Below are 16,238 nucleotides of genomic sequence, written 5' to 3'. Positions count from 1 at the left end.
GGAAAGAGAGAAAGAGGTGACTCATTGCTAGACTCTCAAAGGATCAGCCATACCTAAGGGAAGAACCGTGTTAAGACACCTTGCACACAAACACGCACATTCACTCTCTTCTTCTCACTTCACACACCAGATCCCTTTATTCAATTTTCTTGGTCCTTTGGGTTAAAAAAAAAAAATCTATCTGTGGTTCTTTTAGTTTGTTTTTGTGGATAGTGTGTCTGCCTGATAGATGAATCTTTAAAAGGGGAAGATTTACGGCATTAATTAAAATACTTGAACCGGGATGTGAACCAGTTACACTGAATTGTCAGCGTTAATGAAATATTTGATTAAAGAAACTGATTTTGTACAGTACCTGGTTTGCATATTGGTTTGTTTCGGTCCAGTAACATTCTGAAGTGCATTATTTGACTTATTTCAGTGCTTTGTCACATTTGATATGTTATCGCAGTACAGCTATTTCTGGAACATGCCTTATGACATGACTGCAAATTGCTGCCTAAAATAGTGAACTGTTTAATTAATAGGGCATCATTTCAAATACGCATTGAGCAGAGTCGAAGAACATGGCGATAGAAGTCCCATCTGTTGATTGAGTGAATATGGGTTTAGGGGGTCGGCTGAGTTCATTTGTGCACCTGAGCTTTTGTGGCTTAGATTTAAAGCAGCCTGTCACAGAGGAGTATGATAAAACAGAAGAACTAGAGCATGTGTAATTAGACACACACACACACACACACACACACACACACACACACACACACACACACACACACACACACACACACACACACAGGGGATATAACTATGAATGAATTATTCAGAATGAACAGCTAATGTGTTCTAAACAGATATAAAACCAGAAACAAATCAGAGGGGCGCTATCGCTTTTGCCACTGTTATCTTTTTGTCTTGCTTGGCTCTGTTTATTTTGAAAGCTTTAGAAAGGTGAAACAAGGGATTGAGTCTTGGTTCATACAGTCGCGAATCATGTGTGTGTGCGTCAGACGTGGGAAACAAACACAACATTCATTAACATGCAAGGGCCTGTAGTGTTCACTCATTCTTACATCACCCTGCCTGGTCAAGGTTTCAATTAGGCTACTATAAACAAATTTTTTTAATTGCATTCCATTGAATATCAGTCTCCTAAGTGTTACTGACGTTGAAGAACTCTAAGTGTTGAATTCACAGACGATGCTTACAGTAATGCTGTTTCTACCTCTGGTTGGAAGTGGTAAAGAAACAAAAAAAAAAAGAAAGGCATACTACTGTATGTATCTATATGCTACATACAGTAGGTACGGTTAGTGACACCCCTGACACACAGCTAAAATTCATTTGAACTGTGACAGCATTAGGATAAGATCGAATTTACATACCTCCTAACCCAGGTCTTTATCTTTCAATATTGTGAAGCATACTGTACAGGTGAATGACACATCCTCTCCTAGTCATTTTAGTCACCTATTCTGAGTCATTTTTAAGCTGATTTCGATGTTGCCTGTTTTCGTCCTGGAGCTAATGTGTTCGAAAAGCTCCTAATGTCTCCTGAAAGGCAGAGGTCATGGTTATTTTCTGCTGTCAGATGACATTTTACACTGACCTGCCCCTGTGTGTGGGTGTAGACAAAATCGTAAACTCTGTGCTGATTATTAACAACACCGGCTTAGCACAAGCCATACATAATCTGTTCTCGAGTTATAATTATACAGAATCAACAGATAAAAAAAATAGAAATGCAGTGGCCGCACCTATTTAAACAATAATGGGTTATAGTGGAAAATACATATATATTAAATCAATTATGGTTCAAAATTCAACCCAGCCATTAGGGTTAACAACGACCGCCACAGGTATCGTTAGCCGACAGGGTACCGGTGGAAATTGGGCTACTGTTGGCCGAAGGAGGAGAAGGACAGGAGGAAGACGTCTACAGAGACGGCAGGAAAAGGAGCAGTGTAGGAGAGTAGAGGTTCGGGTTGGTACTTTAAATGTTGGTACTATGACGGGTAAAGGGAGAGAGATAGCTGATATGATGGAGAGGAGAAAGGTAGATGTGTTGTGTGTTCAGGAGACCAAGTGGAAAGGGAGTAAGGCCAGGAACATTGGAGGTGGGTTTAAACTGTTTTATCATGGTGTGGATGGGAAGAGAAATGGTGTAGGGGTGATTCTGAAGGAAGCGTACAGTAAGAGTGTAGTGGAGGTGAAGAGAGTTTCTGATAGGGTGATGATCGTGAAGGTGAAAGTTGAAGGGATGATGATAAATGTCATCAGTGCCTATGCTCCACAAGTTGGCTGTGAGATGGAGGAGAAAGAAAGATTCTGGAGTGAATTAGATGAAGTGGTAGATGGTGTACCTAGGAAAGAACGATTGGTGATTGGGGCAGACTTTAATGGGCATGTAGGTGAAGGGAACAGAGGTGATGAGGAGGTGATGGGTAGATATGGTTTTAAGGAGAGGAATGTGGAGGGGCAGATGGTGGTAGATTTTGCTAAAAGGATGGAAATGGCAGTGGTGAACACGTATTTTAAGAAGAAGGAGGATCATAGGGTGACGTATAAGAGTGGAGGAAGGTGCACACAGGTGGATTATCTTCTGTCTAGGAGATGCAACCTGAAGGAGATTGGAGACTGTAAGGTGTTGGCGGGGGACAGTGTAGCTAGACAGCATCGGATGGTGGTCTGTAGGATGGTTTTGGAGGCGAAGAAGAAGAGGAGGAAAGTAAGGTTTGAAAGAAGAATAAGATGGTGGAAACTGAAGGAGGAAGAGTGTAGTGTGAGGTTCAGGGAAGAGGTCAGACAGGGGCTTGGTGGTGGTGAAGAGGTGCCGGATGATTGGGCAACTACTGCAGGAGTGATGAGGGAGGCAGCTAGAAATGTACTTGGTGTGACATCTGGAAATAGAAAGCAAGACAAGGAGACGTGGTGGTGGAATGAGGAAATGCAGGAGAGCATTAGGGGAAAGAGGTTGGCAAAACAGAAGTGGGATCGACAGAGTGATGAGAAAAGTAGGCAGGAGTACAAGGAGATGCGGCAGCAGGTTAAAAGGGATGTGGCGAAAGCCAAGGAAAAGGCATATGAGGAACTGTATAAGAGGTTGGACACTAAGGAAGGAGAAAAGGATTTATACCGATTGGCCAAGCAGAGGGACCGAGCTGGGAAGGATGTACTGCAAGTTAGAGCAATAAAGGATGGAGACTAGTGGGGAGGGTGTGTTGAGAAGATGGAGGGAGTATTTTGAGCAGCTGATGAATGAGGAAAATCAGAGAGAGAGAAGGTTGGAGGATGTGGAGTTGGTGAAGCAGGATGTAGATAGGATTAGTAAGGAGGAAGTGAGAGCAGCGATTAAGAGGATGAAGAATGGAAAGTCGGTTGGACCAGATGACATACCGGTAGAAGCGTGGAGATGTTTAGGAGAGATGGCAGTGGAGTTTTTAACCAGATTGTTTAACAGGATTTTGGAAGGTGAGAAGATGCCTGAGGAATGGAGAAGGAGTGTGCTGGTACCGATCTTTAAGCATAAGGGAGATGTGCAGACCTGCAGTAACTACAGGGGAATTAAGTTGATCAGTCACACCATGAAGTTATGGGAAAGAGTAGTGGAAGCCAGGCTGAGAGAAGAGGTGACCATCTGTGAGCAACAGTATGGTTTCATGCCGAGGAAGAGCACCACAGATGCCTTATTTGCTTTGAGGATGTTGATGGAGAAGTATAGAGAAGGACAGAAGGAGCTGCATTGTGTATTTGTGGATTTAGAGAAAGCGTACGACAGGGTGCCGAGAGAGGAGTTGTGGTATTGTATGAGGAAGTCAGGTGTGTCAGAGAAGTATGTGAGGGTGGTGCAGGACATGTATGAGGACAGTGTGACGGCAGTAAAGTGTGCAGTAGGTACGACAGACTGGTTCAGGGTGAAGGTTGGACTGCATCAAGGATCGGCCCTGAGCCCTTTCCTGTTTGCAGTGGTGATGGACAGGTTGACGGACGAGGTCAGACAGGAGTCTCCCTGGACTAGGATGTTTGCAGATGATATTGTGATTTGTGGTGAGAGTAGAGAGCAGGTTAAGAAGAGCCTGGAGAGGTGGAGATATGCGCTGGAGAGAAGGGGAATGAAAGTCAGTAGGAGTAAGACAGTGTGTGTGAATGAGAGGGAGGGCAGTGGAGTGATGCGGTTGCAGGGAGAAGAGGTGGAGAAGGTGGAGGAGTTCAGGTACCTGGGGTCAACAGTGCAAAGTAATGGAGAGTGTGTTAGGGAAGTAAAGAAAAGAGTGCAGGCAATGTGGAGTGGGTGGAGAAGAGTGACAGGAGTGATTTGTGATAGAAGAGTATCTGCAAGAATGAAAGGGAAAGTTTATAGGACTGTGGTGAGACCTGCGATGTTGTATGGATTAGAGACAGTGGCATTGAGTAAAAGACAGGAAGTGGAGCTGGAGGTAGCAGAGCTGAAGATGTTGAGGTTTTCGTTGGGAGTGACGAGGATGGACAAGATTAGAAATGAGTTTATTAGAGGGACAGCACATGTAGGATGTTTTGGTGACAAGGTGAGGGAGGCGAGATTGAGATGGTTTGGACATGTGCAGAGAAGGGACATGAATTATATTGGTAGAAAAATGCTGAAGATGGAGCCACCAGGTAGGAGGAAAAGAGGAAGGCCAAGGAGGAGGTTCATGGATGTGGTGAGGGAAGACATGCAGGTAGTTGGTGTAAAAGAGGCAGATATAGAGGACAGGGTGGTATGGAGACGGATGATCCGCTGTGGCGACCCCTAATGGGAGCAGCCGAAAGAAGAAGAAGAATTATGGTTCAAAATTCACAGTACATTTCGAATGTAGCATGTTGTAAGACACAGTATGTGCTGTGCATGTACATGTTCTTTATTATCCCTACTGTTTTTTATTAAATATAATATGTACTTATATTACTGATAGATCATTATTCACAACTATTTCCCTCCGGAGTTTATCTTTCGGCATCGTCGTGCGTTTAAAAATCACCCGATGGAAGTTTTTTCTCCCGATGCCGTGAAGCTCAGAACACAGGTGAGGTGCGTTTTTTCGTTTCCGTTCGGAAATTTCATTGGTCTAATGTTATTGAGTTTAGTTTTTTGGCTTGAAGTTTGTGAAACCAGGAAAAACCCAGGAAAAATTTATAAATTAGCCGCTTCGTTGTTTAAGCCGCGGGGTTCAAAACGTGGGAAAAAAGTAGCGTCTTATAGTCCGAAAAATACGGTAGATTTGTTTAGCTGATTCTCCTACTAAGCCATTTTTTCTTTTTTTTTACTTGTGAGCTAATACATGTTCAAGATACTATAACTTACCAAGTCATTTGCACATTCATCGAATTCAGATGCAGGCCATGTCCTAGTCATGTCCTGCATGAAACAAATTCACCTCTTAATACCATAATTATGACACCCTGGCTATAGAAACCAACTATTTTATAAAGAAAAACAGTATAACTGAGTGATGCATCACAGACTCATGCAGCCAGAATAAATGTTATTACTAAAGCAAGAAACCCAATGAACACAATTCAACAAGTCTCCTTAGACTGCAACCACAGCTGCACCGCCCACATATCATCTCAAGCAGAAGCATAAATAAAAAAATCATATAAAGTCATAAAATAACCTGTTTTTCTGTGCAATTTTGTGCAATTTTTTGTGCATTAAAGTTTTCCTGGGGATTTGAAATAAAGGCAAAGTGTGTGTTTTTGTTCAATTTCTACTGGAAAGAAAACACAAAAATATAAATGGTTCATGAAAAAGCTTAAGAATTGTTTGAACTATTAAGAACTTAAGAACTATTTTGGCTTACCTTTCCTCACAATGTCCAGCTTTTCGTGAAAAGTCTGTTTTGTACATTTCTTTGAAAGTGTTTCTGTGATTAAATAAATTTCTTCTCCTCTGTCAGCCATTGTTCAATAAAAAACAGCTATTAAATCCACGCAAATTACATTTGAGCTTGTGCATTTTGCAACAGATGTGATTTGGTAGCTCTGACTAGTGCGCTCTCTGACCATCTAATTTAAAAGATGCTTGATTGGTAAACAATGACAAGATTCTATGCCTTCTAGAGGGCATTGGATTGACCAACTTAAAATATGGTTAACAGCTTCAAGCAACATGGATTAGAAGCTACTAAGAGATCGTACTGTTTATAGCTGATGGCCTAATGGCAATATCAGACGTGATGGCTGAAATCTGTTCGGATAGAAACTCCAACATAAAATTTACTTGGTGTCACTGCTCCTCGCAGAAGCGTCCTTGAGTGAAATGATATGAAATGTAAAAAATAGACTATTGTAAGAAATGTAATAAATATTCATAGACAAATTAAAATTAAAATGTAAGTTAGTGATTCTGATAGAGTTTAGGCCAGCAAAGAAGGCCCTTACAGCTCACCACTGATTGAATCATCATGAAATGTTTGCATTGAAAATGTTGCATGAAAATTTAAGGTCTAAAAAACAAATCTTTACTTAAAAAAAAAAAAACACATTTGCTCATGGTATCAATGTTGGACATGAGAATAATGATCAATGATTAATCATGAATAAACAATAATGATTGGCGATTGGTTGTTTGGAAACAATGGTGATCAGCAACTAGTTGTTGAGATACAATGTTAATCAAAGACTGGTTGTTAAAAAAACAGGTGATCAGGAACATGCTTGGAACATGCTTGTGCTCATGCAATTCAGTCAGGTTTCACACAATGTAGGATAGTTCCATCATTGAGACCACTAAGGGGACCTGAATCCAAAAACAATAGCTGCTACCTTGGACCTTCCTATTACCTTCTGTGATCATTTGTGTTTTTTTCTAAGAAAGAAAAAAAATACGAATATTTCTGTTAGAACAGTTTTATCTATATGTATTATATATTATATGTGTGCCTCATTAGTCATTTGTCACTAAGCATCTTTGTTGTCCAGATGATTCATTGCATAAATAGTAGAGCATTTATACTGCCTCCTCAATTTCCATTGAAATTCAGCTTCCACTTTTCAAAATGCAGGGCAGCCCAGAGAAACATAACATAATACAATACCTAATTAAAATAAACAACTGTACATTTGGGGGGGATGCTGCAATTTATGTCTATCACTAGCAGAGCTGGCAGACTGCATAGTGATTTAAAAGGTGTGTGTGTTAAATACAATAGCGAGTTGAACATGTGTGTTGCACACAACTACCAACCTCACTTAGCTTGTTTAAAGTGACAGGTGAAGATCCTGCTCTGGGTTTGGGGTACTTTTTAGAATGTAGTGAATGATGGTTGTTTAACTTCTGAGTCACAATCATTCCAGTTGTAGAACTCTTTAAGTGATTGAGCTTGGCTGTTGACAAATATGCTTCAATGATGATTCAATGATGCATGTTTGGTGTGTGTGTGTGTGTGTGTGTGTGTGTGTGTGTGTGTGTGTGTGCAACTTTCAGTTGTAATTGTATTTATGTATTTATTTATATTTATTTTTCTTGTCAGTGCTTAAAAACACCAAAGCCTGTGTATTGTTAATTAAGATGCAGTTGGACATGTTCTTTGCTGTTGTTTATCCGTATTTTCTACACTAATAAATAGCACCAAATCAGTTTTTGATAATCTAATTAACATTTAGTCAGAAATTATTTTTAATTACTCACAAATAGCTAAAAGACTTGTAACAGACTTGCAGTGTTCAGGGGCATTTCTTAAATAATTCATGCTGTAGTGTTAATTTTTTTTTCTCATGTACAGCATTTTTATGAATTTTCTTTATTTGCCTTTTCTGTTGCTTTTTAAATATCCCTGGACTAAGCACATCTGCCTCAATGGAAACTATATCGTGTTTTTTTTCACCATGCAACCCATGAAGACAAACCTTTATCCCATACGTGTCATTCAGCACAAAATAAGAGTTATTGTATAGCTTAACAGAACAAAGGTGAATAGTGAAGCAACAGTATGTTTGCTATTCAATCTTGCTCAGTAAGTGCTACAGGTACTTCTATCGTTGCTTATTTAAGCAGGACCCCTGTCCCATATATGGAAGTAAAGTACAGCACAGATTACTGCATAACATTCCTGAAATCATGAACTCTTGTTCAGATTCAGTGTTTTTTTTTAAGTCATAGGTCTCCTAGTTTCCTGTTTCCCATTCCAACGAGTTCCTTTTTGTTTTGTCAGGAAATAAAACGACGGAAAAAAAAAAGGACGTGGTAAATCTGTGCCTTTGAATAGTTCAAACCATTCTGTAAATCTGTCAATTATTCATGAGGCAGCTGTTTCAATGACATTTCAAATTGTCTTTCAAGGACAAAGTCTAAAATCATGAATATGACAGTGTTCCAAGATAATTACACATATTGCTTTTTATGTTTGCTCATCAAGTTCAGGAAATAGATGGACCATAGTGACGTCAAGCATCAGTGAGAAAAAAAAGGTCGGAATAGTTTGACTTGCGTTCAAAACTAGTAAAAAGGGAAGCCGGATAAAACCATATAAAATATTTTTATATTAATTTTCTTGTATATTTTTTTACTTTAATCTCACAACATTGGCATACTCTTTCTCTCTTACTAACAAATCATGGATGCCTATAAGCCAGAGGTGTAAAGAGTACATGAAAATCATACTTGACCCAAAGATGCATTAGTCAACACCAAGACACATGTTAGTGAAAAGCTAAAAACAGTTGATTTGTGAGGTTTTATTTCCTAAACTACAAATCAAATTGTAAACCTGAACAGTGCATTAACCATAAACACAACAGTTTCTTAAAAATGCCTGAATGAAACCTTCCAAAAGTTCAATTACTAAATAAAATAACAGTATCACAAAATACTAAAACCATTCGATGAAGGAAAACCAAATATTTAGAGCTGACTGTGATTTGATGCAGCTCTCACTCTTAAACAAAGGCAATATTGTTATTCAACTTCAACAAAAGCTGGGTCTCAAAGTTGTTGGAATTTTTTTCTAGATCTGTTTGGATAAAAATGCAGTGCTAAAAAAGTCACTCACGGGCAGCAGATGCATGTAGTGGTGTGCTAAGCCATAATGACATCTTCAGCAGAGGTGCAAAACATAATTGTTTAAAATATAATGGAGTAAAAAGTACATATACTAAATCATAAATGTAGTTGAGTAGGGAGTAAAAGTTGCTTATATATTTGATATATAATTAAACTAGTAATGTATACTATTCTATATGGCATAGAATAGTTAGTGTGTTTTTTCAAGTGGGTTAAGATGACCTGTGACATAGCATAAGCAGCAGCATTCAAAACAATGCAGTGGCTGGCATTCACATATCTCAGAGGAAGCTCTGGTTCTCCTTCACCCTCCCCTCTGTCATGTTATAGGAGAGAGAGTGGGTGAGCATTGGCAGAAAAAAAAGGGGGATTTGACATTGTAATACAGTTTCCCTGTGTCTCTTCTGTGTGCTTTCTAAATATATTCTAAATAAGTTCCTTTTTATGTATTGTTCCTTTATTCTGAGAATGCAGCCAAAATAGCAAGCCTGAAGGTGTCATTACTATAAAATGCCAATTAGGACCATTAGTGTGAAGTGCGAAATGGGAGATCTGGATTGACATGAAAAAGCGGCCCTGAAAAGAAAGGAGTGCTGGAGAGCAAGCTATTCTTTTGTCATTTCCCAAGTCTAATCAAATAGTCAAATTTCTTTATTTCCCCCCTGTATAAAGTCATTGAATTTGAAAACTCCCCAGTGCCGACTTCATGTCAGCCACATGCTGCTGACATTTTTATTGGTTTCTGATTAAGTGTAAGCATTGTCGATATATTGTTTATTTTGTTTTGATTCATTTTCCCCTTTTTTCTTCCCAGAGGAAGAAACTTTTAACAAGATAGATATCCGTCTATATATTTTGTTAGGAAATGTTAAACAGCACATTCTTTTGGTGTCTTCTTAATATTTAGTTTTTTGCAGACATTGCGTTCTGTGTGTAATTTGTCCTTCATGTGTTTGTCTTGGCAGAGACTAAAGGAGCTTAAGCAAAGAGAATTTGCACGCAATGTCTCATCTAAGAACTGGAAGGATGAAAGGAAACAGGAGAAAGCACTGAAACGCCTCCATCAAATTGCCCTGCTCAAGCAGCAAAGGGATGGGTGAGACTCGTAATATTTGCCATATAGTATGCTTCTCAAAGTATTTGAAGAACAAAGCTTTATAATACAACACTTCAGTTCACTTCAACTTCATAAACTTTTTTTTTTTTTTTTACTTTTGACCGCTAAACAATAATTAAAATACATAATTTTAGAATATAATACAATACAAAAATTATTCTAATAACGATTACATACAGTATAGTGACTTTACCTCTACCATTCAAGCAGTTTAATTTGTTTGAGATGAATGTAGTAAAAGATTAGGTGTAGTACACAGAAAATAAAATAGGATAGAAGATAAAAAGTTCCATCACCATGCAAGCAAGTGCCTACAAATCTGTAGGTCGCTAAACCGACATATTTGTTAGTGATGTGCATCTCTATAACTGAGGAAGATTTAATTTGCATGTCGATGCATAGCTAATGATGCGCTACATTAAAGATACATATGAACCTGTTACAATACAGTGCAATACAATTTCATATGCTATGCAATTCAATATGGTACAGATGGTTTTTATTTCTTTGGTTCAGACAGACAGCAAATTATACATTTTCTTAAGTGCCTTCTGACTTCTAACACATGGCACTTTCATTAACAGGCCTTTGTAGTGCAAAAGAGAAAGAAAAAAGATTAAATAAAACCAGACATTCTTTTCCTGTTCTGTTTGAAGAAAGATGTAACTCTAAAAACGTTTTTTTTTTTTTTTACGCACGACGATGCCAAAAGATAAACTCCCGAGAGAAATAGTTGTGAAATGAAGGAGAAAGACAGTAAACAATGACTTTCTTGATAGGCTACTGTTTAGATACAAGCCGTTGTAATGCGCTCGCTAACTCCAGTTGCAACAGAAATCATATAAGCACAGACAGGTTTCCAAAACTCATGCTTTTTTATTTTTCTTGGCAACAGCGTTACAGGTTAGTCAAAGAAACTTAGAAATGAGCATCAGAAAATAATAAGGACATATTCCTCGGTCTTGCACACGTGCAGTAATAGCGGAAAAATGCGGCGGCAGGCTATTCCCAAAATGCCGCTCTGCTCTTAAAGGAGCCACAACATATTTTACCCGTTACACCGTGTAACAGACACTGTCTTTCATTAAAGCCTGTGTAAAGTTCATTAGTTTCAGTGTAGACACACAATGAACCTGCGGCTTATAGACAGGTGCGGCGTATTTATGTTCAAAATAAAAATCTTTGTCAAATTCAGTGGGTGCGGCTTATATATGGGTGCGCTTTATAGTCCGGAAATTAAGGTACATGTAAAATATTTGTCACAAAATATTGGTCACTTACTAAAAATACAAGTATTGAATTCATAAATAATAATTATTATTCATTCATTTTACCAATCCAAATATGTTAAAAATGATGCATCATGATACAAATACCAACTTTTTTTACTCATTTTTTACATTGATGCATCACATTGTTAACTTTTATGCCAATCACTGTAAATCAGTTAATCTTACCATCTCTAATATATACATAATGTTTGGTAATAATTGATATTATTATTTTTTTTACAGTGACAGAGAAAAGAAGACAAAGTTAACAGCAGCAGCTCAAGAGCATCAGCAAGAGAAAACAAGTATCAATGGCAATGAACAAAAAAGATCCAGGAACACGCTTTGTGAGGATCAAAATAAGAGCTCTGCCTCCCCAGACTTTACAACCAAAATCCCTTCACCTGCACCAGTGCTTACAAATCAGTGCTCTCTTCGGGTTAAGTGTTCTTCACTATTAGCTCAAAAAGGTCACAGGCATGCTAAGACAGGGATCTCATTCTGTTTCTCAAAACGGGCTCACCTGAAGCTGGACTCCTGTGCATCAGTGTTTGCTGATAGCTTCGATGAAACTAGTGACCAACAGAAAATCCAGAACCAGCAGCATAAACTGGCATTGCAAGCCCTCCTGTCCCGATCTCCTTCACCCATACAGAGTGATCACCATGTCCCTCTGGATCCAATGCCACTGAACACTTCACCACAGGGAGATCTACAGTCAGATCAGTCCAATCAGGAAAGTAGTCTGGAGATGCAGGTGATGTATTGTGCCATAGAGCCACAAAGGCAAAGTTGTCCAAATACCCATGGTATAAATGATAAGGCAGATAATAATGGCCAAAAATCTGGACATGAAAGAATGTATGACAGAATGATGGAGAGAAGGAGCCTGAAGAACCCAAGTCCAACTGCTCATACAGATGGATATGACAATATGGCTTCTGGGCAACTCGATTCACAGAACTCGAAATATGACTTACAAGAAAGTAGCAAACAGGATAATTCAGTGGCTGGAAACTTTTTAGCTGAGGGTGACCTAAGCAGCAAACCTTTCCTAGATGTTCTTGGAAAAGATGGGACTAAGCTAAAATGGCCTTGCGAGCTCGTGCAGTACACCTCAGATGAACCCAGAGTGTCCTATAGCTGCAATCCACTGTTTTTTAATTCTAAATGCACAGAAGGCAAAGATAAAAGCACAGAGGCAGAAAAGACAGATGTGTGCACCATCCCATTTAATCCCAACAGAGAAGAAGAGCAAACACCAAATGTTAATAAAGTTAACTTGGGCATTTTAAAACCAAAGAAACACAAACACCAGAGGAGAGGACGAATTCGTATGTGTAAAATAGATGCTGTTAGGAGACATCGAGTGGCCTGTGCACTCAGTAATTTTGCCCAGTCAACTGCTGAAGGACAATTTGAATTCAATTCTCTGGCTAGCAAACTGCGCACCAAGCAGAATTGCAAAGGGAAGAGGAACAAACTGAGGAAAAGAAAAAAATCACAGGATGTAACACAGCAACTAAACCTGAAAAGTATAATTGTAAGTGCTTTCTCTGCCCCAAAACGTCGAAGACGAAAGCGCCAGAGGTTGCCTGCTGCTCTCCGTCTGGCAAAGCGCAAAGCTCTTTTGCATGCTTCCATACAGTCTCAAGCTGGCAGTGAAGGTAATTACCAGTGGTGTGGCAACTTCTGCAGATCAAAGCAGGATGCTAATGTGACCCCACTCAAGGCAAACTCATGGGGTGTCTTGTCAGAATTGAGGACTGAGCGGGAATGGCCCGATTGCCAATGGAAAAGGCATTATACTTCTTCTGCCTCAACTTCCTACTATCCCAGGAGGAGAGGATATAGCCAGCCTTGTTCTTTCATCAGAAATTCTAGCTACAGCTTCCCATGCTATACTTACAGACACATGTCAGAGAGTCCAGATAAAGACACTGAACCCAGAGTGGAATACTGTAATTACAAAGATTCAGAACTCTACAGGGAGAGGAATTACTATGGGGCTTGTGGCAAACGCTGTATCATAAAGCAACAATATGGTATAAGAAAACATAAAGGACACATCAGGGAGAACAGATATAGAGATTGCCATAACCCTGCCAGAAAAAGAATTTGTTTTTATAGAGTCTACAAGGATGGTGATGATTCGCATGACACAAAACAAGACTGGTGGTGCAAGAGGCCAAGTCCTGATCTTAGGAGTAGAAAACGAAGAAATAGGTTCTGGTTAAGAACAGTGGTGAATCATGAGAGGGAGAATGAGCAGTCTAGTCCTAGGTTCAGACATAGTCCTGCTTCCTCTAGTATCACCAGTATTTCAGACATTAGTAGAGATTCTGGGCAAAGTGACTTAAAATGGCCAGCAGAGAGCTCAGTTAGGGCCAAGAATGTCCATACAAGAAAACACACACCAAGAAAAAAGAGTTCATCACCAACATCAACATCAATTGATAGGTCAGAGGCTGTGCAATTAGACACCCCAACTGTTATTTCTGATTCAAGAGGAAAACTGGATCCTGTTGCACAAACCTCCAAATCCAGTGATTTGACAAAGGAAAGCACATCAAATGATAAAAAAGTGTCAAACAGAATATGTACTCTACCACTCCCCTTGATTGGCAAGCTACCCTCAGTGAGGAAAGGAATAAGACAGGCAAAAATGCCCAAAGAGAAACTTAGCAGTAGCAGTTGTGGTAACCAAGTAAATACATTTCTAAATGATCAATCAAAATGTGAAAGACAAGCAGACTTTCAGACTACAAGTATAGCCAAGCATAAGTCAACCTCTCCCCAAGCTTGTCCATCTGGAACTGATCTGAGAACTGCAAATTCTTGTGCAAGCTCAAAAACACAGACAGATAGGTCCATGTCTCATGAAAACTTCATCAGTGTTCTGGAGGACACGTCAGACAAGACCCAAGATGAGCCGCCTCAGAGTTGTTCAATCTCTCCCTTAACAGAGAAACCTATAACATTCACTGAGGAGGAGATGGACAAGTACAGATTCCTACAACTTCAGGCCCAGCAGCATATGCAGCAGAAACATCTACAAGAGCAACACAACATGCCAAGAAATTCATTTGCTTCTGAAATGAACCAACTCCCTATTCCTGTTCCTGAGCCTTCAAACCAGGCTGTCCCAGCTCCCTGTCTCTCATACACCATACATCAGCATGGGGCACTATCAGCTTTCTCTTCCTTCATCTCCTGTCCATCAGCCTGCTTGGCATCCCGCAGTTCCCCATCTGCCCATCCTTCTCTTCGTCCCACTCTCCCACAGCCCCACTTCACCCCTCTTCCATTTCCTACTGTGTTCTATCAAGCTTCCCCTGCAGTAATGCTGGCAACACACCCTCTTCACCTTATTTCAGCAGCACCCCTCCACCATACACATCCTCATTCTCACATTGCTGGCCTAACACTTCACCCCCCACAACACGCCTCATTGCTCCCCTCTGTGCTTACCCCATCAGCCATGGTGGCTGGCAGGAGTCTGCAAATCCACCCCACACTGCAGCCCCTGTTCCCACATCAGGATCTTCAGCACCACCATGGTATTGCGAGCTAGATTTGGTGAAGAAAAAAAGAACAAATTGGGAAGGGAAAGAACAATAATATAATGTGAGAAAATAGAGAAAAGTCTATCCTTGATACTCAGAAGTGTAGACTACAGTCTAGCACGTTGTGATGTTTGTTTTTGACTTGCCCAAAGGTTTTGATGTCTTGCTTGTCCTCTCATTTATTTTGTACTATAATTGTTTGAATGTCTGTCTGCTATTTATGTGAATGGCAGTGCAGTCAAGCACTGGCCTTCTTCAAAAGTCTTATCCTCCATTACTGTAAATGATAACTTTAAATGATGGGAAAATATATTTACCTGGCTTAATCTAAGATTTATCTTTTGGTTAATTAGTAATTGAACTTAAGTCCCTTTCTATTCATGCACTGCAATTATTTTGAGGGGTAATTTTTTTTATCTAGAGAAGATGTCCAAGCGCCAACACCAATGTAAAATTTGGAGCATGTATTAAAATAAAAAAGGAGGGATATACAGTGCATTGACATGTAAGCTGCAAGTGATTTGTTGTGTCCTGATACGGAAGCATATTCTATTCTATCTTTCAGTACAAGTGAGGCAAAAGACTGACTAAATAAACTATAATACAGAGTTGTTATAATGCAATAATACCATTTTTCAATCTATTTAAAGGTCTAAAGTCTTTAATATTATGATGTACTGTACTTTCTAATGGGGAAAAAAAAATAATAAAATATATATATATATATATATATATATACATACATTTTAACAAACATAGGGTGTGTACAACCTGCACTTGTCTGAATTATGTATGTTCCAGAGACTTTGTATTTACTCTTATTTTGTTAGAGCCAAACATTTTGTGACCTGTACAATAATGTCCTAAGAATAAATTTAATGTAATTTAAAGAAAACTCTGTATCTTGTCATTGCTGCTGTTAAAAAATATGACTGAATGACTGTATTATATGATTTCCATTGTTCACCTTATTAAATAAATTGTTTAATCAAATGTTTTGTCATGATGGCCCAACCTATCATACCATGGCTAAATGCCACAGACCTGAATAAATATGTCTCTTGTTCTTCTTCTTCTTCTTCTTCTGGCTTCTCCTATTATGGGTAGCCACAGCGAATCATCCATCTCTATACCACCATGTCCTCTTCATCTGCCCTTTCACCCCAACTACCTGCATGTCTTTCCTCACCACATCCATAAACCTCCTCCTTGTCCTTCCTCTTTTCCTCCTTCCTGGTGGCTCCATCCTCAGCATTCTCCTATTGATA

At 39.3% G+C, this 16,238-nt stretch overlaps 1 protein-coding gene across 2 annotated transcripts in view; it reads left to right on the top strand.

Annotated features, from left to right (window-relative positions):
* Positions 1-15,963, top strand: part of znf804b (zinc finger protein 804B) — a 130,426-nt gene extending 114,463 nt beyond the window's left edge. For both annotated transcript variants that reach the window (XM_083529851.1, XM_083529852.1), the window contains exons 3-4: positions 9,982-10,112; positions 11,648-15,963. In XM_083529851.1, the coding sequence (XP_083385977.1) occupies positions 9,982-10,112; positions 11,648-14,978 (3,462 nt within the window). In that variant the 3' untranslated portion in view covers positions 14,979-15,963. The remainder of the gene's footprint in view (positions 1-9,981; positions 10,113-11,647) is intronic.
* Positions 15,964-16,238: the final 275 nt, after the last annotated feature.

This window comes from Silurus aristotelis (assembly GCF_946808225.1).
Source record: "Silurus aristotelis genome assembly, chromosome: 25".
NCBI classification, from domain to species: domain Eukaryota; kingdom Metazoa; phylum Chordata; class Actinopteri; order Siluriformes; family Siluridae; genus Silurus; species Silurus aristotelis.
This window is presented reverse-complemented; position numbering and strand designations above follow the sequence as displayed.